Source organism: Hemitrygon akajei, chromosome 8 (assembly GCF_048418815.1).
Source record: "Hemitrygon akajei chromosome 8, sHemAka1.3, whole genome shotgun sequence".
NCBI lineage: Eukaryota > Metazoa > Chordata > Chondrichthyes > Myliobatiformes > Dasyatidae > Hemitrygon > Hemitrygon akajei.
The window spans coordinates 122,075,626-122,102,171 of NC_133131.1; the positions used below are offsets into that span (position 1 = coordinate 122,075,626).

The 26,546-nt window shown below is 38.9% G+C and overlaps 1 protein-coding gene across 1 annotated transcript in view; it reads right to left on the reverse strand.

The window, feature by feature from the left end:
• LOC140732215 (sorcin-like) overlaps positions 1-26,306 on the reverse strand; it is a 48,770-nt gene extending 22,464 nt beyond the window's left edge. The window contains exons 1-4 of the mRNA XM_073054509.1: positions 26,015-26,306; positions 9,221-9,385; positions 2,939-3,008; positions 661-704 (exon numbers count right to left, since the gene is read on the reverse strand). Coding sequence (XP_072910610.1) covers positions 661-704; positions 2,939-3,008; positions 9,221-9,385; positions 26,015-26,038 — 303 coding nt within the window. The 5' untranslated portion in view covers positions 26,039-26,306. The remainder of the gene's footprint in view (positions 1-660; positions 705-2,938; positions 3,009-9,220; positions 9,386-26,014) is intronic.
• Between the last annotated feature and the right edge of the window lie 240 nt (positions 26,307-26,546).

The window sequence follows — 26,546 nt, forward strand, 5'->3', positions numbered from 1 at the left end:
CAATCTATAACTTTACAATGCCTACTTAATACTCTGCCACTGACATTTTGCTCTGTACATTACAGTTAAAAATGGACACTACAATATATACCATAAGTCCACAGTTATTGCAATGAAACTAATTCCAGACTCAAAGATTATTTGTGAACATTATGTTGACTCAGCTCTCTGTTCCAGATACTTCACAGAATTTCTTACAATTCAGAATTTCAAAAATAACTATGGACAAGTTACACTTGCTTTGTTTTATAAAATATCTGATTTTATTTTTGCCATAAGTTGACCACCATGATATTAAGTGCAATCAACAACTGCAACCACTGGTCATCTATAGAATTCTAGTGCAGTGATACAGTGCTGAATTGTTTTGAGATCAGGCCAACTATACAATACACTCAGGCTTTGCCATTGCATTCCTCCTCCTTTCCTTCAGCATTTGAACCATTGCTTAAGACTGCCTGGTACACTAATGCCATAAGATCAAAGTCAACAATCAACATTTCAGAGAATTTAGCAAAGCATGGAAAACATGTCAATCAATTCTTCCTACTTAAAGAGGTAACTTTGTATTGCAAAACTTTTCCTTTGGTGATAATATCAAATGATCAATCACAATTTCATATTCAAGAGCAGTATCGAACAATTGCAATGAAAGGATACGTCTAACATGGAAATCATTAGCTTGCAGGTCTCCATGCTGAATGCTGTAGAACAAAAATACAGGTTACACCAGCAGATAAAATTCATACCTTCTGCCATAAAGACCATTTAACTTTCTTTCAGAGTTATTGATCATATTTATTAGCCATATTTTTGATTCTTTATTTAACCCTTAACAAAAAGGATACAAGATAAAAATAAAAAGGAACAAGTATTAAATAAACACCAGATGCTTAAAAATTGAAAACTAACAACAAAATGTGTGTAATTTCCAAATGTACTGCCTTATTTCCCAAAACACTGGATTCCAGTTAATTGGGCCATCGGCTTTTCAGGACAGCTGTTCACTTGGGACAACTCTTAAAGAACTAAAACTATTTGAGAAAATAGCCAGATTCCCTTCATTTATTTGAGACACTATGCCGCTTAATCTGAACAGGAGACTGTTACAAACTTGGGTTGCGTGTACTTGCACGGCCTTTAGACACTACACTGTGCTGAGAGAGAGCAGTTTCTAAACTGTCTCAGTTGCATGTGTTTGAGTTCAAAAAGCCATGACTTCTGTCACTGACAGCTAGCGAGAAATAAGCAGTAAGACAATCTGGAACTGTTTTGCTCACTGCTGTTTCAAGCATTCAGGCTTGAAGATGCCACAAATGGCCTGGAGTGAAAATGAACTGATTTCACTACTTCAACAAGAACTATGAATAATTTGAAGGTATTGACAATCATCTTGAACATTACAATGAAAATGAAGATTTGGAGGATGCAATTGACAAAAGCATTGTATGAAGACAGTCCATTATCTGCACTAAGTGTCTGCACCGATTTTGTTCATTTACAGTCAATCAAAAGAACATGGTAGTGTACACTGGATGAATTCCACCTATAACTATTAGGAACTAATACAGTTTTTATAGTACTGTAGTAATATTGGTAGTCTTCTAATTTGTTCTGTTTTTCATTTAAATATATAATTTGTTACACTGATAAACAGTAATCGGTCTTTTTAACTGTATGAGGTGTCCCTAGAGGGCTGTCCAGGGAAGGGTAGTACCTCTGCTGAAGAGGCCTGTGCCCAATCTGGGGCAGCTCACTCAAGTTTGGTCCCCACCGGGCACTCAGCTCTTACTTTTGGCTCCAAATCGCTGTTCACATCTGACAGCAGCCACACCCCAGTATACTGCTTCCACAGATGAGGGTACCCTGGTGTTATTACGACATGCAAAGTCAGCTTTGGCAGACTAGGCAGATGGGACCGACAGTAACATCCAATGGCCAAGAAGGCAGTTCTGCAGTGCTCCATGGAGAGTGAAGGGCATAATGAAGCACAGAAGTAGTCAGAGTTATCCACTGCAACTAAGACCCCAGTTGTGATGACTACTCATACCACTGGACTCAGACTTCTGAGCTTGAGAGAGTGGAGCAGCCCCAGTGCAACAGGTTTTCCACTTTAAAAGCTTTTCCCACACAGGTTTACTGTCATCATTGGATACAATGGACAACCTTTTAAAACTACCTCCATGAAACTTGGGCGAACTGGGGCAGTCGCTTAATTGGACCAAAATGTAGAAGAAACAATTAACCAGAATCCACTGTACTTCAAGAGTTTCATTCACTGAACTTAAAAAAAAATCATCTGCAACTGCAGAAGTTATTTTGCTTTTGGCAAGGTTATACAAATGGCATTGGAATTAATGGCCACTTAATCCATCTTGAGGTTGCAGTGGGTGAACGTGAATGTTACCCTTTTGAAAAGAAATATTCCTTCAACTTTGAAAAGCTGATTAGTTGTTCAAATTCTGCAACTCCTTCTTTCTCAGGTGCGAGTTATCACGAATTAAGGTAATGATTAGACAAGGGCTCCATATCAAGTTGGCCTCCCAAACATGAACTATATAAAAATAACTTATTAGCCTGTTTCCCAAAAGATTTTCCTTTGAAAGATAACAGTATTACAATTCTACAACAGCATACAGGTCTGTTTAATGCCTTGCACTAAAGAGAGAACAGAACCTCTTCAGAAACACACTGCAGTTTTAGCTTCAACTGTTCAAACTACGATTTGAAACCACAACTTTCTGACCAGAGCACTGAGTCACAGCTGGCAAGGAACAGGGACAAATACAACATAGCACACCATCAGTTCCACAGATAAAACACTACAAACAATGGATCCCATTTATTTTTCTTACTATAATTGTACGATTATAATTTTACCAAACACAAATTTTAAGTACTAATCTTGTCAATGCATTTTATAAACATTTAAACTCACGTTTGTAGCTGCCACTGATACCGGACTGAGTAAGACACCTCTGAAGTTCTTCAGCGTCTATATGGCCGTCCTGAAAAACATAAAAGTAGCAAGTCAGTTTGCTAAAATAACATAACTGCAAAGCCCAGTACTCAGTGTTAAGTACTTTCTGATAATCTGAACCTGTCAGAAACGTGACAAATCAGTAGAGTGCAAAAACAAAATTTAAGAATATGAAGTTAAGCAAGAAGAGACTTAAAGAACCCGAATTGATAATACAGCCATAATTTAAAGAAGTATCTGAATATCAATAAAACATCACAGTGTAATACAAGAATAGAAATTGTATTTGTTAACTCAATGCATTTTGACTTCTGAGCAGCACCTCTACATCCTTAGGAGTCTGCAGAGATTCAGTATGACATCTAAAACTTCTACAGATGTGTGATGGAGTGTACTGGCTGGCTGCATCACAACCAATGCCTTTGAACGGAAAATCCTACTAAAGCTAATGGATTCAGCCCAGTACATCACAGGTAAAGCCATCCCAACCATTGAGCACATCTACATGAAATGCTGTCATAGGAAAGCAGGATCCATCATTGAAGATCCTCACCATCTAAGCCATGCTCTCTTCTCACGGCTGCCATCAGGTAGAAGGTACAAGACCCTCAGTATTTGTTATTTATTTATACTTGCATTTGCACAGTTTGCTGCCTTCTGCACTCGATATTTTATTGATCCTGTTTATAGATTTGCTGTGTATTCCCGCTGAAAAATGAATCTCAGGGTTGTACATGGTGACAATTAGGTACTTTATAATGATATTCAAGGTTCAAAGTAAACCTTATTATCAAACAACCACAAAGAAATCAACGCTAACTGACCACAAGTCTGAACTACAAGAGATAGATAGATAGATAGATAGATACTTTATTCATCCCCATGGGGAAATTCAACTTTTTTCCAATGTCCCATACACTTGTTGTAGCAAAACTAATTACATACAATACTTAACTCAGTAAAAAATATGATATGCATCTAAATCACTATCTCAAAAAGCATTAATAATAGCTTTTAAAAAGTTCTTAAGTCCTGGCGGTTGAATTGTAAAGCCTAATGGCATTGGGGAGTATTGACCTCTTCATCCTGTCTGAGGAGCATTGCATCGATAGTAACCTGTCGCTGAAACTGCTTCTCTGTCTCTGGATGGTGCTATGTAGAGGATGTTCAGAGTTTTCCATAATTGACATAATTGATAGCAAGGGAAGAAACAGACCTGTGCTCATTGCAGACACAAATCTGAAGAGAATATTTGCAATGTTGCAAGGGCTCCCTAACCTTGAATCAGAGAACTAAAATTTCATTTGCAAATTCAGAAGCATCCTGCCAGACATCCAATATTGAATTTCCACCAATTATAAAAGTTAAGACACAGAACAGGACAGTACAGGAACACGCACTTTCCACCTATCTCAAACATGAAGCTAAATTAAATGAATCCCTCCACCTACACATCATCTATGTCCCTGCATATTCATGTTCCTGCCTAAAAGCCTTTTGAATGCTACTATCATACGTAATTCCACTACTATGCTTGGTAGCACATTCCAGGCACCTACTACTCTGAGTCAAAAGAAAATCTCACTCTACATATACCCTTTAAACTTTCCTCCTATCCCCCTAACATGACCTCCAACACTCAATGAAGTATGTCTTTAGTCCCAGCAGTTCCTTTCTCTAGGCAGTAGCTCCATCTCTACCCCATTTTATTCATCCCTTTCCCCACACAGTCCTATCCAATCACAATCATGGTTTCCTATCTAAAATGCAATTCCTGTACCACCCATTTCTACATGTGTAAAATTTATCATCTCCATCTTTGCCTACAGCTGTTATACTTCTATTCTACCTCAAGGCTCAGCCTGGGCTTACTGAAAACTCAGCATCAACGCATTTCAGCTTACCACATTATCCAAAACTGTGCTCACTGACCACAATGGGCCCCACTGTGAACCGCTCAGTTTTAATCCCTTTATGTTCCCCTTTCCTCTCTCTGTAATGTCTTCCAGCTTACAACTCTAAGAACTCCCTCCATCTCCAAATCAGACCTCATGTTCTTAAAAAGACCTAATTCTTAAAACCTTTCGTGGAGAGATGCAATTTCCTGTTCCCAACCACACAAATATGGCTTCTAATTTAGCACTGTCCATACAGTTAGATGTATAGCTGTCTACTATTTCACTAACATCCCAAGTCGATGAAAAGCTTAAGTCCCAGTGCAGGAAACAGTAGGCATAAAGGGACCTTCGCAATTCGTGCCACAAGTTACCTCCAATTCCATGTTATCTGACCTCCAACCTGCTACCTCAGAAGTGTTCTGAAAATTGATAATAAAAATATACAGACAAAACCCTAGGCAATTTCAAAAAATGTCATCGACATTAGTCAGATGTTACCTATGATTTACAATTTTTGCAATCTCTCATATCACTCATTTTTGGCCAAGAACCCTGTGCCCTTATCATTCCAGTAATTTACCTAGTTCTGCTGTCACTCTCACCAACCCATTTCTCTGATCTAACAGAGTACCATTTGCACCATTCTAGTAAATAGGAAAAAGTTTGAACTAAAGCATCAGTCATTTCTTACCAACTTCATCAGCTAATGCAGATTCACTTCTGGAATCTCATTTCCTCCAATGCTTTTCTTCTCATGAAACTCAAAGTGAAACAACTAAGTTACAATGCTTAATTTATTTTTGGTTTCCTTTGAAACAAGTATAATTTGTTCCCTTTTCACTGTGAAACAAGATAACTAGGTAAAGGTTGTTCACCAAACAAAATTGCCATTTCATATTGTACTTTGTAGTCTCACTTCCAAAAGTCTTCAAGGGTTCAACAATCCAACTTTATTTCTTAGTCTTTGAGAGTTGGTTGCATATTTCTTTGCAATCCTTTGTTATTACTTTAATATGGCTCTCTCGATCTACAAGATTGCTATTTTCCTTTGAACTTATGCAAATTTCCACAATTTGATATACTGTCCCTTTTGTTTGAAGCCTTTACCACACAGTCTGGTATTGCATTAATTAATTATTTTAATGTCTTTCACTGTGTTTATACTGTTTACACACTAGGTTTCACATACTCTGGTCAAATTATTTATTATGTAAGAATTTTCCTCAAATTGAAGATCTTGATATATGATCTTCCCTTTCTGCTCTCCAACCCATTATCACAATCACATAAAGGAGAGATCTCAGGATCTCTCCTCATAGCCGGTTTACTATTGTTAGGTCACTTAATTCGGCATAGCATTTTCTATTGTGTGAATTTGTGAGAAGTACAGCTTTTACTTTTTTTTTAAAAAAAATCTTTTTGGGACATAAGCATCAGTGACAAGCCATTATTTATTGCCCATCTGATCACCCTTAATTACATGATAATGAACAACATTTTGAAAATTTACAGACTTAAGGTAATCCAGAACACCTAGTGACAACGAAGAAATGGAAATATTGTTCTCTAACTGCAGTGAAACCTGGAAGAGAGTGTATAGGTGGTGAGGCTCCTGAGCACTGGCTGCCTTTATACATTTCAGTGGTATTGGTTTGGGGAGGAACTGTCATAGCTAAAGTGAGTATGTGCAGTGCATTTTGTAGACAATGTACAATGCAGCTACAATGTACCAGTTGTGGGAGGGAATGAATAGTTAAAGTGGTGGATGGAATACAAATCTTGCAGGATGCCTTGTTCTGAATTACACTGAATTCAGCTGAGATTTGCAAATGGGAATTTTACATTGTGCAGTCTTCAGCAAACATCTTCATTTCTGTTCTTATAATGGTACTGATATAGGCTATTCACCTTCCACTTTTCAGATGCTCGGCAACCATTCTGTGACATCCTTGATTTTAGCACCAGGTGGGCAACATATAAACCTAGAGTTACAGAAATATCTGTTGCCACCAAAACTATCTGCTCTTTTACATTTTGGCTGAAGGTGAACCTTATTCTGGTCTATAATTCTTCAGTCCTCCAGCCTTGATGTTGTCTGGTTTCAAAGTTTTTGTTATAAGTGTTCTCATCCATTATTTGCTATCATGTGCAATTAAACCAAGATTGATGCTCTGTTCACCTAGGCCAAGGATGGCAATGAGTGCCTTAGCCTCATCCTGAGCATTCACGTTTGGGACTGTGCCATCACTGAGGATTGGGATATTCTTGAGATAATCTCCTTACCTCACTAGCTTTTTAAGAGGCCAGCACGTCCTTCTGCACTCCTTAATAAACCAGGGCTGATCTTCTGGTTTGGTTTGCAAAGTAAAACAAGTTGTATACCATGAGGTTACATATTTTTTGTCGTATATATTTGTGCTTTTTTTGCTGAAGCTCCATAGGATAATGTGGATGCCCAAGTTTGAGTAAGCAGTTTTGTTACAAGCTTTTCCCCCATTTTGCACAACTGTAGTGCTACATCACAAGTAAACTATGAAAATTAAACCTTCCATGTAGCAACAGTAAAGCACCTACCAGAAGAATTCAATGCTGAAAGTTGGCAAAAAGAATCTAATCAAAAGGGATGTAATACAGACATGGAAAACCGTAGAATTTACAAGATTTTAAAACATATCCTCAGGAATTTGGAAGATAACAAGACATTGGTTAAGGCAGATGGGATATTTGTCTTTTTTGTGAGAGGCAGATAATATGAGAGTAGGGGATCACGCTGGAACTGTATAAAGTTTAGCCAGGCCACAAATTATTGTTACTGTTTAAGTCAACATGGTACAGAAAGTCTGCAACACTTCTGCAGAGTGTGAAGAGAAGAGTTACAAAGTTGTTGTCTGGATAATTTTGAAAGATTGGCTGGGAAAGACTTGGCTACTATACAACAAGAAAGAGCGAGACAGAGACAGAAGATTTAACAGGGGTACAAAATTTAGACAAGATGAACAAATTATCTATTTCCATCACAGAAGTCAGTACTAAAGAACATAGAACCCAAATTTACCATGGCTGCACCCTCATTAGATTCAAAAAGTACTTAATCTTGATGTATTGCATCTTGTGGAGCCACAGATGGAAAGTTAGGAAGTGAGATTTTCCTAAATAGCTTTTACCTTGGCCAGTTTAGCAATGGGCCATACACTCTCCCTCCACATTCTCTACCTTTCCAATTTTTCCAGTTCAATTCATTAAAGGCATAGGAATCAGACTGCCTCACTAAAATCATGCAAGACATACACATTTAAAACGATGTGATGTTAATGGCTTACGTGGATGTTTTCGCAGGCTGACAAATCTTAACTCAAATACAGTCGGCCCTCCTTATCCACAAGGGATTGGTTCCGGGACCTCTCGCGGATATCAAAATTCGTGGATGCTCAAGTCCCTTATTGAACCTGTCTCAGTACGTTAGTCCTTAGGACCCAGCAGAACCCCAGACCTTATTTAACCTCTCAGTGCGGTGGACATTAGGACCCGGCGGCAGAGATCTGAATCTGCAGTGTTTCTGTTCACGAAAATAATCACGATTGTGATTGAAAATAAAGTGGAAATAATAAAGCGATTGGAAAGAGGTGAAACGCAATAGGTCATTGGAAAAGTGTTAGGCTACAGTTAGTCAACAATTGGAACAATTTTAAAGGATAAAGTGAGAAAGGTTCTGCCCTGATGAAAGCTACAATTATTACTAAGCAACGCAGTGGTTTAATTATTGGGTTTTGGGTTTTTGATCCTCCACATCAACCCAGCACAGTGGAGAGTGCACTCGGAAGTGGTCTATCACTAGATCGAACTCCAGAACTTCCGTTCTTGAGCCCGGCGCTGAAACATATGCTCTTATGTGTTTTATATGCAAGAAAGGTAAAATATATACTATATACTAAGACAAACGTTTGACTGACGCCAAATAACACCGAAAGTACCTGTTCCGACTAACTTAGTAAGAGAACTTCTGCTTTTTTTCCCGATCCTGATACACGATAACCCGCACACATCCTCCTGTATACTTTCAATCATCTCTACATTACTTATAATACCTAATACAATGTAAATGCTATGTAAAATAGTTGTTATACTGCATTGTTTAGGGAATAATGACAAGTAAAAAAAGTCTGTACATGCTCGAACAACAAGTGCTGGAAGAACACTTCCGGGTTTTTGTGATTCGGTGTCAGTTGAATTCATGCATGCGGAATTCGCGGATAAGGAGGGCCGACTGTAATGTTGGAGAATGTACAACCCCTACCCCTCCTGTACTAAGCAATGCATTTCACAGAAGCAAAAAGCAACTTACCTGACCAGCCACTGCAGCAAAATATCCATAGAGTGGGTCCTGCTGTTGACCTGGGAATGCTCCATAACCTCCAGCTCCAGGAGCCCCTGGGTACCCCGAACCGCCAGCCCCCGGAAATCCTGCACCACCAGGACCACCTGGTGCACCACCATACTGAGGAAATTGCTGAATGGAAAAGAACAAGGTTATAACAGATTAATCAACACAAAACCAAATTAATTCACTGTTAAGCATAAGTAATAGTGTAAAAGACTATTGTGAGCTCTTTAAGTGGGACTGGCAGAGTGTTTCCAGGATCACAGGACTACGAAACTAACCCTACTATCCTCACCAACTCTATACCTTAACACCCCCAGTCAATCCCTGCAAAGGTCAGAAAATATTACTGCCTAGCTATTCTCTATACTAGGCCCCTGCATCAGAAAAATGCCCGAACCATTGGGAAAAATATTCTATTAGATTAAATAAGGAAACAATTGTAGAGCAAACCTAGTTATGAACAAAGATCTCCACTTAGTTTTACTGAAGAGAAGTTTATAAAAACAATTTAATAACGCTTATAGTGATTCATACAAACTAGCACAATATATACACACAATGATTTTTGCTTCCTGGTCACACGCATATCTTATAATTTAAGAGCTGTGGGGAGGAGATGGAAGAAGGGGTTAAATAACAACCATGATTGAAGGGCGGAGCAGATTCCATAGGCCAAATGGCCGAAATCTGCTTCTATATCTATGCTAATATTTTTAAACTGCAGTTTCAACTGCCAGCTGAAACAAAAGAAATACATTTCACTACTTTTGTAAAGCAGCATCTTCCCCACATTCCTTAGTGTTACTTACAATGCCAATCAATAAAATAACTTAACACCCAATCAACAATTAGCATAGCAACAGGTTGGAAATGAGACTCTAGTATCAGGAGCCTCCATTCTCCTTCCCTACAGCAAACCATGAAATTGAACACCCAACTGTTACCAGCATATTGCTTGATAGAGCCATCTAAAGGCCCAGCAGAGCTTCTTTTATGCAAAGGACATAAAACGGGCTTAATCAACTTGCCAGGTACTCAAGCTGAAAGACCACCTTATAATATGCTGGATCACCCAATATCCATCTGAAATAAGATTCCAACCTCAGTGTGATCCTATATTCAGCAGAACAAGCAGACTCCTCACCAATCAATCTGTTTTACAGGTTACTCCCAGATTGACACAAATAATTCTTCTTGTGATTCCTAGACTAAGGGAAACTAAATAACCAGGGTTTTACAAGATTTTCTGGATGTTTGATACCTCTAGGGCAGCCTTTCTCAACCTTTTTGCCTGGAGAAACCTTTTAAATAATTTTAAGGTCTCAGGGAACCCCTGCATAAAAATTATAATAGCTGCAGCACATGGTATGTTAGTGTGATCAGTAAACTGTAGATTTAATAATCCAAAAATAATTATCAATGCTCTTTTGAGTACAGAATGATTTTTTAGCTTACCTTTCTTGAAATTAATTGCTTTTTTTCCCTTCCATAAATTTTAAGAACTCATAAGGTAAACATAATAAATTCCTCATTTCTGGGTCAAACTTGAGATAAGCACACTTGGATTTCACCATCAATTGAAATTAAACAATTTCTATCCTTGCTTTTGATGCTTGTTAAACAAGAAACAGCTTGCTCACACACATAAGAAGTTGAAAACTCCAGCAAAATGTTAACTGCTTTTCTATGAATGGCAGGATACTCTTCTTTCACAGAAATCCAGAACTTGTCCAAGGGCAGGTCAGTAAATCTCATCTTGAGTGCACGATCAGAGTGCAGCTCACAAAGTTCCTCTTCTCTCAAAGTCAAGTTCTCAGGCTGAGCAGAAGATTCAGAGAAACATCTTGTCATACACTTCTGTTGAAAGGGAGGGAAAAAACTGTTTAATTTTGTTCTACAGTTCTTCCAGGTGGTTTTCAATAAGACTCGAAACTTTCTGATATCCTTCCTCACTTTCAAGCACAAGCAGCAGTGGAAACATTTCAAGATTTCCTTTTGCAATATGATTTTTCCGAAGATTCAGTTTCCTTCTAAATTCAAAAAATCTTGTCACTTGAAGTCAAACATTTTCTCCAGTGCCTTCCAGAAATTTGTTCAACTGGTTCATATGATGAAAATATTATGTTGGCTAGTTTCTGCAGCCATTCTTCATCTTCAAAACACTCAGAAAAATCTGGCTATTTTCTAGAAAGTACTCCTGCAATCACCTTTCTGCTCAAACACCCTATTGAGAACTCTTCTTCTGCCAACCCACCAGATTTCTGTATGTAGCAGGAGATTGGCATGCTCTTTGTCCAGGTGTTCACACAATTTTTAAAACTTCCTCTAGTTGAACTGGTCTTGAAGCTACTAAATAACTTGATTCCTGGATCCTTTTACTGACTGCGACTTTATTTTCAAAAGCTTTAATCTGTTTGTTTTGAGATTCCAACAGTCATTTAGAATAATCAGGACTTTTACATGTAGATATGTAGTTAAATGTCTTTTCAGTTTTACTGGAGCCACTGCCACATTTGTAAGTTGGTTGATACTGACTAGGCACAATGGAATTTGACAACTTGGATCACCAGTCCATGCAAAACCCATTGATAAGTAGCTTTCACTGTAAAGACAGACTTCTTTTGTATCCATTGTTGTGCTAGTGCAGTGAAATGACTCAGAAGTTTGTAAGTCTTCATCATTAACCATATCAGAATTGTCCATAGGCCTAGACTTAGAATCCCCCTCTTTTATCTCACACCTCCTCTTCAAAAATCGGCACACTGGGCCGCTATAGAATGAGAACTTCCCTCCAATTTGCTACTACACTGGTAGTTTGATTGCTCCCTTAAGTCAGTCAGCAGCACATAAGTGGAAGTTCAGGAAGGTAATTCAGGAGGGAGAGGCTAATGTCACAGCCCAAGTAGGGCAAGTTCATTCAATGCTCAGAAAAATGCACTTCACACTCTTCATCAGGCTTTGTGTTCCCCTCCGTGGAATACAGCGCTCACAAATTATCAAAATCCTTCCCTATTGCACATCAAATCTGAGAATGGACTCAACCAAATAATCACAGTCCAACTGTGCACTGCCACACTTGGACAGCTGGCCCAGTGGCCAACTTTGGCAACAAAGTTCTATCTACAGTCTGCCTTCACTCTCCTGTATCAGAAGAAAACTTGTTCCAGAAAATCTAGAAATGTGTCCCAGTTTGAGGGCTGATTGGGGGAAGGGCATTAATGGCACTTTTGAACTGCCCCAAAGTCTAGGGAAAATAAATGACAAAATTATAGATGAAAGTAGACTCGCTCACTGGATTTCTATTTGTATTGGACAAATTTAGGATAAATGTTATTGTGATCCACCAACTAGAAAACTACTGAGATCAGGCAAAATGTTGGTTTTACACAATATCCAGTTTTGCTCTTCATTGAAATCAAGGAGGTCCAAAATAATGCAGGATCTAAAACTGACAATCTACCTAGGCCAGTATTTCTAAAACCTACCAACTCAGGTTAAAATTGCTGTCACATATTTATGCATTTAATCTGAGGTACAAGTGGTCAGATTTGGCGCAATGTAGAAGGAAACCTATTGGAAATAATGGTAAATGCTGTTCAAATGTTAAATTTTAATTATTTAAAGACTAATCTAATCTACATATCCCAGGATATTTTGGAACTAGACATCTTGTAAGAAATCTCTACCATTATTTCTGAACTTGAAAGAAATGTTTTTTTGAAATTTTGAAAGAAATATTATTCTTTGAAAACTATTTTGTTGGAACAGAGTAAAAATTACGTGCTGGGATGTATAAGGGTGTAGCTGTTCACTGAAGGGACTAATTATTCCCTTCTGTATGAGGATCGTTGCTTTATAATTTTTGTGTCCTTTCAAGCAGGTTTTCATTATGGCATGCTAAACCATATTATAACAGTCTGGGAGTTCCTCAAAATGCAATATATAGAAGGCTCACAATATTTTTTTCAAATAATAATGAATAATTAGAGACTCAAAATTGTTGCAGACTTTCTTAAATTCAGTTTACACATAGTTTCAGCCTCAAGAATGCCCAAAAGTACATGCGTCTTGCAAAACCTTAATTTTGTTTGATTGTCATGGTGATTTTTAAAAAAACATTGAAAAAGGCCAACATTCCTTGTGGGCAAAGTTACCAATCTTTCTTGACTCTCCTCAGAGATCGATGGGTCAACTCCCAAGACATTGACGTCAGCAGCCTCAGAGAAAAATTATCAAATTATCTCCCCTTCTCTCACCCTCACCCCGCCAGTCTTTGCTTTGAAAATCTGGTCCTGGGAGCAAAAATACTGAAAACAGAGGGGTGGTGTAATCATTTGACTGTCCCAAGATATATTTGGTCCAGGTCATGTACTAAAACTTCCAGGCACTCATTTCACAGACATTATCATAACTGTTTTCAGATATTATGTAATTTCTTCAATTCTATTCTCATCACAACAAATACTGCATTGCAACAAATTCAAGTTTGCTTCCATCCATTCATTATATGGTGTAACAGTTTAATTAAAAATTCTATATAATTTAGTGCCAAGGATTTTGGTCCAACTAAGAATAAAGGATCATAATATGATCAAATTCTACCTGAAATTTGAGAAGCAGCAGTTAAAGCCAAATGAATCAGTATTACAGAGGAGTAAAAGAGATTACAGAAGTATGAGAGAGAAGTTAGACAGAATTAATCAGAAAAGAACACTGGCAATGATGATGGCAGAGCATCAATAGCTCGGAGCAATTCAGAGACACAGGATATCCCAAAGAGGAAGAAGTATTCTAAAGGCAAGATGACATAACCATGGCTAAAAAGAGAAGTCAATGCCAACACAAAAGCCAAAGAGTGGGCATATAATAGAGCTCAAATTAGGAAGTTAGAGGATTGGGAAGATTTTATATAGTAAGCTAGCCAATAATATTAAAGAGAATACCTAAAGTTTCTTCAGTTACATAAAGTGTAAAAGAGAGTCGAGAGTGGATATCAGACCACTGGAAAATGATGCTGGAGAGGTAGTAATGGGAAACAAAGAAAATGAACACACTGAATAGGAATTTTGCATCGGTCTTGACTATGGAAGACATTGGCAATATGGTGGAAGTTCCAGGTGTCAGGGGACATGACAGGTGAGAAGTTACCATTACTAGAGAGAAGGCTCTTGGGAAACTGAAAGGTCTGAAGGTAGATAAGTAACCTAGACTAGATGCTATACACTCCAGGGTACTGAAAAAAGTGGTTGAAAAGATTGTGGAGGCATTAATAATGATCTTTCAAGATTCACTAGATTCTGGAATAGTTCTAGAAGACTGGAAAGTTGCAGATGTCACTCCACTCTTCAAGAAAGGAGAGAGGCAGAAGAAAGGAAATTATAGGCCAGTTAGTCTGACCTCAGTGGTTGGGAAGATGTTGGAGTCTATTATTATGGATGTGGTTTTGGAGTAGTTGGAAGTGCATGATAAAATAGGCTGTAGTCAGCATAGTAGTGTCAGTCATAGTGTAGTCAGCACTCAAGGGAAAATCTTGTCTGACAAATCTGTTGGAATTCTTTGAAGAAATAACAAGCAGGATAGACAAAGGAGAATCGGTTGATGTTGTGTACTTGGATTTTCAGAAGGCCTTTAACAAGGTGCTGCATGAGGCTGCAAATAAATTACGTGCTTATGGTATTAAAGATAAGATTCTAGCATGGATAAAGCAGTGAATGATTAGCAGGAGGCATAGTGTGGGAATAAAAAGAGCCTTTTCTGGTGAGCTGCCAGTGACTAGTGGCATTCTGCAGGGGTCTATGTTGAGACCATTTCTTTTTACGTTATATGTCAATGATTTGGATGAAGAAGTTGATTGCTTTGTTGCAAAGTTTGCAGACAATAAAAAAAATAGGTGGAGGGACAGGTAGTTTTGAGGAAGTAGAGGGGCTACAGAAGGGCTTAGACAGATTAGGAGAATGGACAAAGACATGGCAGATGGAATATAGTCTTCGGAAGTGTATGGTCATGCACTTTGGTAGAAGGAAGGGTTGACTATTTTCTAAATGACAGAAAATCCAAAAACTGAAGTACAAACAGACTTGGGAGTCCTAACACACACAAAATGCTGGAAGAACTGAGCTGGCCAAGCAGCATCTATGGAAAAATAGAACCGTCGATCTTTTGGGACGAGACCCTTCATGAAGGTCTTAGCCTGAAACGTCAACCGTACTCATTTCCATAGATGCCTGCTGAGTCACTCCAGCATTTTGTATGTGTTGCTTGGATTTCCAACACTTGCAGATTTTCTCGTTTGTAATTGGGAGGCCTCGTGTGGGATTCCCTAAAGGTTAATTTACAGGTTGAATCTGTGGTGAGGAATGCAAATGCAAAGTAAGCATTCATTTCAAGAGGACTAGAGTATAAAAGCAAGGATGTAATGTTGAGACTTTATAAAGCACCGGTGAAACCTCACTTGGGAGTATAGTGAGCAGTTTTGGGTTCCTTATCTAAAAAAGGATGTACTAAAACTGGAGAGGTTCGTGAAAATAATTCCAGGATTGAATGGCTTATCAAATGGAGATCATTTGACGGCTCTGGGCCTGGATTCAATTGAATTCAGAAGAATGAAGGCTGACCCACTTGAAACCTATCAAAGGTGGAAGGCCTTGATAGAGTGGATGTGGAGAGGATGTTTCCTATGGTGGGAGAGTCTAAGACCAGAGGACACTGCCTCAGAATAGAGGGTTGTCCTTTTAGAACAGAGATGATTAGGAATTTCTTGAACCAGAAGAGTGGTGAATCTGTTCCCACAGGCAGCTGTGGAGGCCAAGTCTGTTGTATATATTTAAGGCAGAGAATGGCATGAAGGGATACGGGGAGAAAGCAGGAGATTGTGGCTGAGAGGAAAAATGGCAGAACTGACTCAACAGGCCATATGGCCTAATTCTGCTTCTATACTTATGGTCTTCTGGAATACCTCTCCATCTCACATAATCTTTAAACCTTAAAAAGGAAGACTTACAACAGGTCAGTCAAGACTTGACTAAAACTCAGTTTCCAGAGATGAGAGAACAGTGTTGAACACACATTACCACCTGTTTTCACTTGCTTGACTCATTTCTTAATTCCCCTTTATTACCTTGTTCTTATCGGGCATGGCATTTTAAAAAATCAACAGTAAAAAAAAGCCACACCTGTTAATACATATGCAAAATATTGCCAGCGAATGTGGATTGGAATTTTTTTGGCACCATTACAAAACTTACAATAAAACACAATGGACCTCAGAATGAAGGTATTTTAACTTGTGTATCTTCAGGCAGATCTCATGTATGTGTCTTCACAGTACAAATGTTATGCTGCTCACTCTATTTAATTGAGATTATAACAATTAATTTTGACTTGCTCCACATAGGTAGAAAACCATAGAGTTTTATGAAAGATAGAAATCACAACATAGATGAATTAGCCTGTAATGCAGACCGGGAAGACTCACATCTGAACCTCATCGATGCTAACTCAGCAGAAACATCTGAACTTTAAAGTACTTCAGCGCCCCAAAAATAAACAGAAAGATTAGTTCATTTGGCTGAATAACCATCGAAATCTGGGCTCTCTCTATTTGATTTCCCTCTCTACAGTCAACTTCAGGATAGAAACACTGTTCTCAGAAGAACAGAGAAAAATGACCAAGGCAAATAAAGGTCAGATGATATTTTACAATAAAGCTTTAGATACTACAGATGATATTCAGAATGCTAAAATCAATATAGTTCAACACTACAAAAGGTGGCCCAGTCCATCATAGGCAAAGCCATCCCCACCATTGAATGTATTTACCGGGCTCACTACCACATATAAGCAGCATCCATCAAAGGACCCCACCATCCAGGTGATGCCTCCCTTTGCTACTACCATCAGGCAGTAAGTACAGAAGCCTCAATTCCACAGCACCAAATTCAGGAACAGTTATTACCGTAGATTCCGGACTACAGAGCGCACCTGATTAAAAGCCGCTGGCTCTAATTTTAGAAAGAAAATCAATTTTGTACTTGTACAGGCCGCACCGGATTTTCGGCCGCAGGTGTCCCACGTTGTAATATGAGATATTTACACAGAAAGATATTACACGTGAGGATTTTTTAACTTTTAATTAAATCCATATGGTAACATAAACAAATACATATTGCAAATGCTTTTTTTCGAACCGTGCCTGTAACGCGGCTACTTTTAAATATACGTTGCGTATACTTTTTTACTGAACAACATTCCAATATCTCCTAACGACTGGTAAAAAATATATATACTGCAGCCTACCAGGAAAAGTTATTGATCGCCTTTAACTTAAAAGCAGCGTTCGCTCAGATCTAATGCTGCTCGCGTAATGCGCTCGCCCCCCACCTTCCCGTTTATCGCAAACGGCATTTTTCCCACAAGACGCGGCGAAACCGGGTGTGACGTCATAGCATCCCGCAATGTAGTACAGAAAACAAATATAGTTAAAACACTTCTAACTTTAACTAGAAAATGAATTAATAAGCGAAAATATTATAAACTAAATAACTGCCATAAAGGCAGCACAATGCTTTTCTTCGAGTGTTTTCCATGTTGATGAGGGTGAGTACAAATGACTGATTTACAATAATTTAATTGTGAAAGTGCGCTTGATTTATCGTACAATTTCATTGGACCTCTGTGAACTACTCATCAATTTTATTGGTCTACTGTTACGAGGCAAAATGTTTTTGGCGGCATGAAAAAAATCATGCATTAGCCGCACCGTATTAAAGGCCGCAGTGTTCAAAGCTGTTCAAAATGTGGGAAAAAAGTAGCGGCTTATAATCCAACATCTACGGTACCTTACAACTATTAAGCTCCTGAACTGGCATGGATAACTTCATTTACTCCTACTCTGAACTGATTCTATGACTTACATGCTCACATAGATGACAGAACATAGAAGAGTACACCACAGGAGCAGGCCATTCAGCCCACAATGTTGTGCTGAACCAGCTAATAGAGCAAATCAAAAACACCCACACACTATTCCCTCCTACCTACACTATGTCCTTATTCCTCCATCTTCCTTACATCCATGTGCTTATCCAAACATCTCCTGAAAGCCTCCAATGTATTTGCCTCTACCACCATAGCAGACAGTGCATTCCAGACATCCATGGCTCCGAGTAAAAAAAACTTAGCCTCACATCCGCCTTGAATCTACCCCTTCTCGCCTTCAATAGATGCCCTCTGGGGCTAGACATTTCAACCCTGGGGAACAGATATTCTCGGTCCACTCTATCTATGCCTCTCATAATCTTGTAAACCTCTATCAGATTTCCCCTCACTCTCCGGCACTCCAAACAAACCGTTTATCCAGCCTCTCATGACAGCACATGCCCTCTAAACCAGGCAGCATCCCAGTAAACCTCTTCTGCACCATCTTCAAAGCCTCAAAATCCTTCCTATAGTAGGGAGTTAAGAACTATATGAAATACTCCAGATGCGACCTAACTTTCAAGGGCTTTTTACAGCTCGTTCTCAGTATTATTTGAAGTTTTTCTTCTGTTACACATTGGTATTTGTCAATCTTTGTCTGTTCATGTATAGTTTTTTTGTAAAATTCAATTACATTTCCTTTTTCCTGTAAATGCCTGCAAGAAAATGGATCTCAAGGTAGAATTTGATAACATATACGTACTTTGATAATAAATTTACTTTGAATTTTCAATATTGAACTTTGACATCACAAACCTTGTAAAGTACAGAACATCAGGTGCCAATGCAGGCATTTTAAAATGTGATAAAGTTTTCTGCCTTCACCTTTCAAACACCCTCCTCCTAGTTAAAACTTTGCTCCAAATTACTGTATTCCTTGTCAAAGGAAAGAGTTTAAAAAACAGGCAGGCAATGAATAAGAAAGTACATTAAGAATCTCTTATTCACAGCCTGTACTTGGGCAGGGTCTTGATTCAAAATAATGACCATCTTTGTTGCCTCTACAGTTTGACCCTTTGATCAGTTTTTCTTTTGCTATGCATAAGAAAGGGCTTTCTTTTGTAACTGGATTAAATCACTCTTCACCCTTTACACCAGTGGTTCCCAACCTTTTCTATGCCCCATACCCCTAGGAAATGTTTGATTAATGTTCGCACCTCCTACAAAAGTAATATCACATTTGAAGATGAAGAAGTCTAATTTCTAATTTTTGAACCACATATAATACTGCGGGTGAACAAATTGAACTTAAAAAAATAAGCTTTTAACTCAAGTGCATAAAATGCAAATATAAATTGAGCAATTAGATTCCAATTTAATCAGAAAAAAATGTAAACAGTAAAATCAATCCCAACTGTGAACATAAAATTCAATGACTACTTTGCTCCTGCTTCTCATTCATGATTTTGTCAAAACGTGGAACTTTCTTGCTGACTGCGATCGGCAGGTCTGCCTGTGGATTCAGGCGATTCCTAGATTTTGTCTTGATTGACAAAAGAGAACTGAATCCAGATTCACACAAGTATGTTGCTGAAAATGGAATGAGGACACGGAGTGCTTTTCCACCAGTCTTCAGAACATATCCGGTGCTGCACACCAAAACTCCTCCAAAGTCTTGCTTTCAAATTGCATTTCAAGAGCTCGATTTGTCCGCAAATCAATAAGATCTTCCTTCAGCTTTTCATCATCTGACATTTTCTCCAAATTGTAGAAGTATGGATTCATGAAACATTCTTCTGAAATCTTCAGGTCTCCAGCAGCAAAATATCCATCAAACAATTCTGACTGCATTTCCAAATGAGCCACAATTTCTTCACGCACAGTAGGAGTTATGGATCCAGCATCATCAACCATCTCTTCTAGTGAAGGAAAATTTGAGAGACTGCCTCTTTCCATCCTTCAATGCCAAAGATGTAACTTTTCTTTGAAGGCATTCAACTTTTCACAAGCCTTCAATATGTTTGTCCCTTTTCCTTTGTAGAGAAACACTCAGGTTATTCATACAAGTGAAAATGTCAGCTAAGTAAGCCAGCATTTGGGCAAATTCTTGTGATTCTATTGCCCCAACTAGATCACATTCATGCTCCTTCAGAAAAACTTTGATTTCTTCCCGCAGTTCAATGAAGTGGGTTAAAGCTTGTCCTCGTGACAACCAACTGATTTCTGTGTGGAAAAACAAAACTGAATGCTCACTTCCCAGATCCTCACAAAATGATTTGAAGATGCGATGGTTCAAAGCACGCCCCTTGATCCAGTTGATGATCTTCACACAAGTATCAAGGACCTTCTTCAAATTTGAAGGCAATGTTTTTGATGCCAAAGCATGTCAATGAAGAAAACAATGGGTAACTTGCAAGTCTGGAATCTCCTTCTTCATCAATGCAGAAAAGACAGATTTATTTCCAAGCATTGCAGGTGCCCCATCAGTGCACACAGAACCAATGACTTTGATATCTAAATCATGTTAGGCAAAGAATTCTTTCACCAGCTGCATCACATCCTTTGCAGTTGTGTTTGTTTTCAGATCTTTACAAAACAGGAAATCTTCCTTCACAGCACCATCATTGACATACCTCACTAATGTTGACTACAACTGGAGACATCAGTTGACTCATCCAACTGAATAAAGATTTTAAGAGGGCTAGCTCTGACATCTGAGATGACTTGGTCCAAAATATCTTCACTCAAATCACTGATTCAGTTGTGAATGACATTATTTGATAGGGGCACCTGTTCAAATTTTTTTCTTGCTTCTTTGCCCAGGATAACTGTTGCCATTTCCAGTGCACATGGCTTGATGAGATCTTCCGCAATTGTATGGGGCTTCTTGGACTTGGCCACTTTATACGGCACTTGGTATGAAGCAAGAAGTAGTGGTTTTTCAACAGAAACAAAACCTAATTTTGGAAGAGTTCCTTGTGAATCAAAACGAGCTCTTTTGCCTTTCAATGACCCAACATCATGTCTTTCAACATCAGCTCCGCCATGCTTGTTCTTGAAGTGCTCTTGAAGTTTGGATGGCTTCAGATTTGAGATGGAAAACACAACTACAAAGAATGCATTGGGGTTTTTGCAAGCCATCATTTCCTGTTGTGCAAGTGAAACCAAAGCACACATAGTCATCATTCCATTTCCTTCTTTTTGACATGATGAAGGGTTAATGAAGGGTTAAGGGTAAAGAGAAAAATATGAGCTAATATGAGAAAAACTATCTGACTAAGTCGGGGATGACCGCTTTACTCAACCAGACACGCCTACAGCAAAGTATCGCGGGAAATACGCTTTCAAATATTATATTACGATATTATCTGCAGTTACGCCAAGATAAATTGTCAGGTGGAAATGCTAGGGGGATGTGACGCAACTTATTAGGCTACCCGGTACTGAATTTACACACCTATTTCCGATGATTACCGGAGATATGAACTCCCATCATACGACTCAAAGTCCTCGGTGCTAATCATGATACCTCCTCAACTAATACAATTCAAAATTATCAATGATTCAAGAAAAAAAACCTTCTAAGAGGAAAAAAACCTTTGAAATTCAAAAACTTTTTAAATGAATTGAGATAAATAAGAATGAATGACTTCAGCTACATTTTAATCAAAATGCGGCTTTAAAAATTTTTATAATTGAATAATTTACCTACTGTCTGCGGGTTTGGTTCTAATACGAAGTCATTACTCGATGGTTGATTTGGGATGTATTAAGATTTTGGGATTATGAGATGATTTTTAACTCATTAACTAGACGTAACCTTCTAGCTAACATTGATGAGACTCCTCAACTCTGAGGTGTAACTCCCAGGTAACACTGATGAGAATCCTCAACGCTGACTCAGGCAGCCGGAGACTGGAGTGAGTTTACGTCTCTCTCGACTCAGGCAGCAGGAGACTGGAGCGTGCTTGGGACAAACGTTACTACCACTTCTCAAGGCACACTGGCAGCTGGCTGAGTGATGACTCGTGACTCATCACTCAAGGACACAAGCCACTCTTTGTCGCACCCCCTGAAATGCCATCTCGCTCCCCCTGGGGGTGCAGGCACCCGAAGTTGGGAACCCCTGCTTTACACCCATTGCCTAGCCAATACTGCCTAAAACCTTTGCAGTTTTAACACATTCTTATAAACCTTCTCTGTATCCCTCCAGTGCTGCAAAGTCCTCAAGGACATTACAAGCACTGATAAAAATTCAGAAATGACAACCTGGTCAACACTTACAAGCAAAAACCTGCCTCCCTTTGTTTATTATGACTTTATTTAAAAATGTTCATTTTGGGGATCTCAGAAGTGAGAACTCTGAACAGCAAACCACAAACTAACACAAACCAAATTAGGAAAAGCAAGCAAAAACACCGCTTATTTTCAAGTCCGATATTTGAGAGGCCCAAAAGACCCCTTTAAAAAAAAATCACACTGCAATAGCAGATTGTGAGGTGTTTTTTTTTAAAAAAAAGGAAGTTTTTTTTTAAAGTTGCACTTAATACAACAGCAAGTCATGTTAGATTTTACCAGGGTAGGAAGAAAGTAGTTTAAATATCTTAAAGGATGTGAACTGGCAAAAAAAACAACCATAAACATTCCTTCAGCTATTCACTAGAGGGAAACAGAAATAAGTCCTCTGCATTTAAACAACCAGCAATTTTGACATGAATGGTGGAAATACCCTGGAAATAACATTTAACCCAAGATAATTAGAGAGAAAAATGAGAACTGATGTTTGCAAGGTTTTGTTGATGACAAACACTGTGGAGACAACACTTCATTAACTTGCTGTGATATCCATTTTGTATTCTTATCCTCATGTAACAAGAGCAAAACATCATTTGTCTTCCCAAATGGTTGCCGCTCCTGAACACTTACTTTTACGGAGTGGTTGGTACCCAGGGGCATAGAAGTCCATCTCACCCTAATATCGTTAGTCAGATAATAATGTCATCCTGTTTTCACCCGAAAGCCTTGCCTTTATCCACATTAAACAGCATCTCCCATGCATGTGCTCACTCACCCAGCTCTAAAAGATCACATACTCCAAACACTATTTATCTTTCCTGCAAAGTTTCCCAGCATTTTCTATTTCCATATGCATCCTCCCTACAGCTCATATTTTGCACCATCCCACCCAGCTTTGTGTTCATCTGCCAAGATTTTACATTTTGTTCCCTTATCCAAATATACACGTAGAAAAATATCCTTCTATTCGTACTTAATGTTTCCTGTCAATAATCAACTCTTGATCTATCTATGCCAATATATTACTGCTAATCCCACATACTTCAACTCTGCATACTAATTCTTGTAAACTTTATCAAAAATTTTTTAAAAATCAAAATGCACAGTTCCCCTCTTTCTCCCTTAGCCTTTCTACAAGCTAAATACTCAAAGTAATTCCCGTAGGTTTGTTAAGCATGATTTCCAGTTCAAAAAATCTGTAAAGAAATTGTCACTCATGGGGCATATTCAAGGTCATGGTGCAGCAGGTAGCAACCCAAACAAGTACCAACCAGACCTCAAAATTAAAATTTGTTTAAATGTAAAGTAAAACCGAAATCAGTTTTGAAATTAAAAGGCAGCTACAGAGCATCTACAGGCAGCTTAAGATGATTTGTAACCTCAACTGACCACAAGATTTTCTGCTCTTCAACAGTCAAAATAAGACACTTAATTTATGTTAATTGACCTCTACATTAAACAACACACTTGCAGCTAAATTACTGTGCACTCTTCTTCTAGAGATCAAGGAGGACCGCCAGACCAGACTAAATTTCATCACTTGCCATATCAAATATGGTAGTCATTTTGCTCTACCAATAACTGAGATATTAGTGCACTCAGTGAGTTAGCCCTCACAACACTAACCTTAAACATCTGGCTCTCTGCTATGAGAAGCTTTTACACCATCTATGTGAATTATTTTGTTCCAACAATGGTGTTTGAACATTCATAAGTGCCCTGTTATGGTGTGCTCTAATTATAAGTATGTGTTTCAATGGAATAATTTCTCTGACAAAATATTGAAACAAGCAATGTCACTGCAGCTATTAAAATTGTATTGAATCATTTACTATTACCACTGGCCTTGAGTGTAAAATTTTAATGTACTCAAGAGTTTAGGAGACTCTATCAAGAAGATCCCCCCAAAAAATCCATTTGTTATAATGAATAAAAACTTTTAACTCATGGAGAAGCTGATGGGTGTGAATCACAATCATAACAAACCCATACTGACTTGTCCAATCTTGTTAAAGTATTTTGTTACTTGAACTTTTATAAGTGACTTTGGAATTCTACAAATGTTGGGATAACTGATTTGTAGATCCTCACTTTCTTAATTTGTTAGTCTCCAATCTGTAGAAACGGTCCAGAGTATTCAATAAATAACCCTAAAGGACACCTACAATCAAATTAATATTATCCTTCAGGTTGCTCACCAAATTACAGATTACTAAATACTATTAAACTAACTGAATATACCTCTTCAAACCCTGCATGACAGGGTATCTGAAGTTCCAGTTTCAAATCACTCTTAGAAAAATTAGGACTGATTAGAGAATTCAAGAGAGAACAATGGCACGTCCAGACACAATGGCAAAGTGAAGCCTGTCAAATCATTTCATAGTTGTGTGGCATGGAGGTAAGGGAGGCACAAGTCAGATCATGATATAAGTGTGCACTTGGTAAAGGAAGATTTCCCAGGGCTAAACATATTCAGGTGAAGCAGCACAAACAGTTCAGCCACCAGATCCAAAACTAAAACAAAGAAGCAAGAGCTTCTGTGTTGGACAATGCAATGAACGAGACCTTACAGTAGCAACAATAGTGTTGGTGTGGAATGGAGCTTACTCCCAGTCCCACTGTCTGAAACATCAGACTCTCAAGCCTTACACAGTACTCCAAGTTCTGTCACAGCAAGAGATTATTAAAAGAAGCAAATCAAGGATGCTCTTAAGGCCTACCAGACAAAGTGTAATACCCCCATTGATCTGTGGGAAAACTAGGCCCATCTCTCTTTACAGTGAGGCAGCAACACTTAAGATGGCACTGAACGTGCAGAAGCCCAGAATAAAGAATGTAGTGCCCCCTAGTATCCATCCATTATCATCAAACACTTCCTAACCCAACTATGCAAAAGCTGTAGGTTCCACACTGACCAGCTCAGAGCTGCAAGAGAGGTAATGGTCCACCACGGAAGACCACTTATGAACACACACACACACACACTTTAAGTCCATTTATCCTTGCTCAACAACACAGGGCAGTGATGGTATGATGTTAGGTTTATAGACTAACAATTTAGAAGTGCTTTCTCAAATCTCACTTCAGCCGTTGTGGAATTTAAATTCAGTTAATGCCTCCAGAAAAGACGTCTGCCATATATAAATCAATCTGGCTGACACCAGATCCTTGCGAGACTGCCTTGCAATACACTATCTGTCACAGGTAAAGGAGGGCAACTACGCATGGACATCAAATGCCGGCCTCGTCAAGGGCGTTAACAGCCCGAAAAGTGAAATCACTAAAATTATTGAATCCAAATGCAATAGCTTAGGAGTGCAGAAGTGTTTAAACAGATCTAAAGCAACTTTATAGATCCAATTAGATTTATAACTAGATAAGAGTTATAATGAAAATTGCCCCTTCCTGCTTCCTCCATCTCCTTCCATTAAAATAGAGCCTCCGTGAAAGCCATTCAACAGGGAAGCCTGTCCTTTCTACACGCACACGACCGAGACGAGACGGGACGGGGCGGCGCGGCGTGTGGGCGCCAGTACCTACCGCTCCGTAACCAGGATAAGCCATTACTCCGGTCCGGGTCCACTCCGCTCCGCTCGGCTCGGCTCGGCTCGCTAATACCCAGTGTTCTCCACACGGAAGGAGCGCTGCGAGCGGCTGCTGGCTCCAGGGGAGGGCGGCCCGTCACACCGACATCGGCAGCCACACCGCACGCGTCCTTGCATCCAATTTCATTTAAAAAAAATTAATACACGGGCAAAAATTGACGGAGCTGATGGGAATAGCTATTTGACAGCGCTGCGTCTTTTTTTTAAACCGCCTTGCTTGTCTGCTACCACCCCGGAGGATGGTGGACGAACCCCGCACTGTGTTCCGCCGTGTTGCCGACGGGCGTGGCCCGCAAACCGGTTGCTGCTTAAAAACTGCCGTGTTATTTATGGTGGTTCTGCAGGCTTGGCTTATTATACGTTTTTAATATTCCGTTAGGTTGCTCTAATTATTGGAAACGTCGGCAAGCAGGGCAGCTTTTGCGGAGAGAAGAGATACTACCATACTTCGGTTATGTCATCGTAAC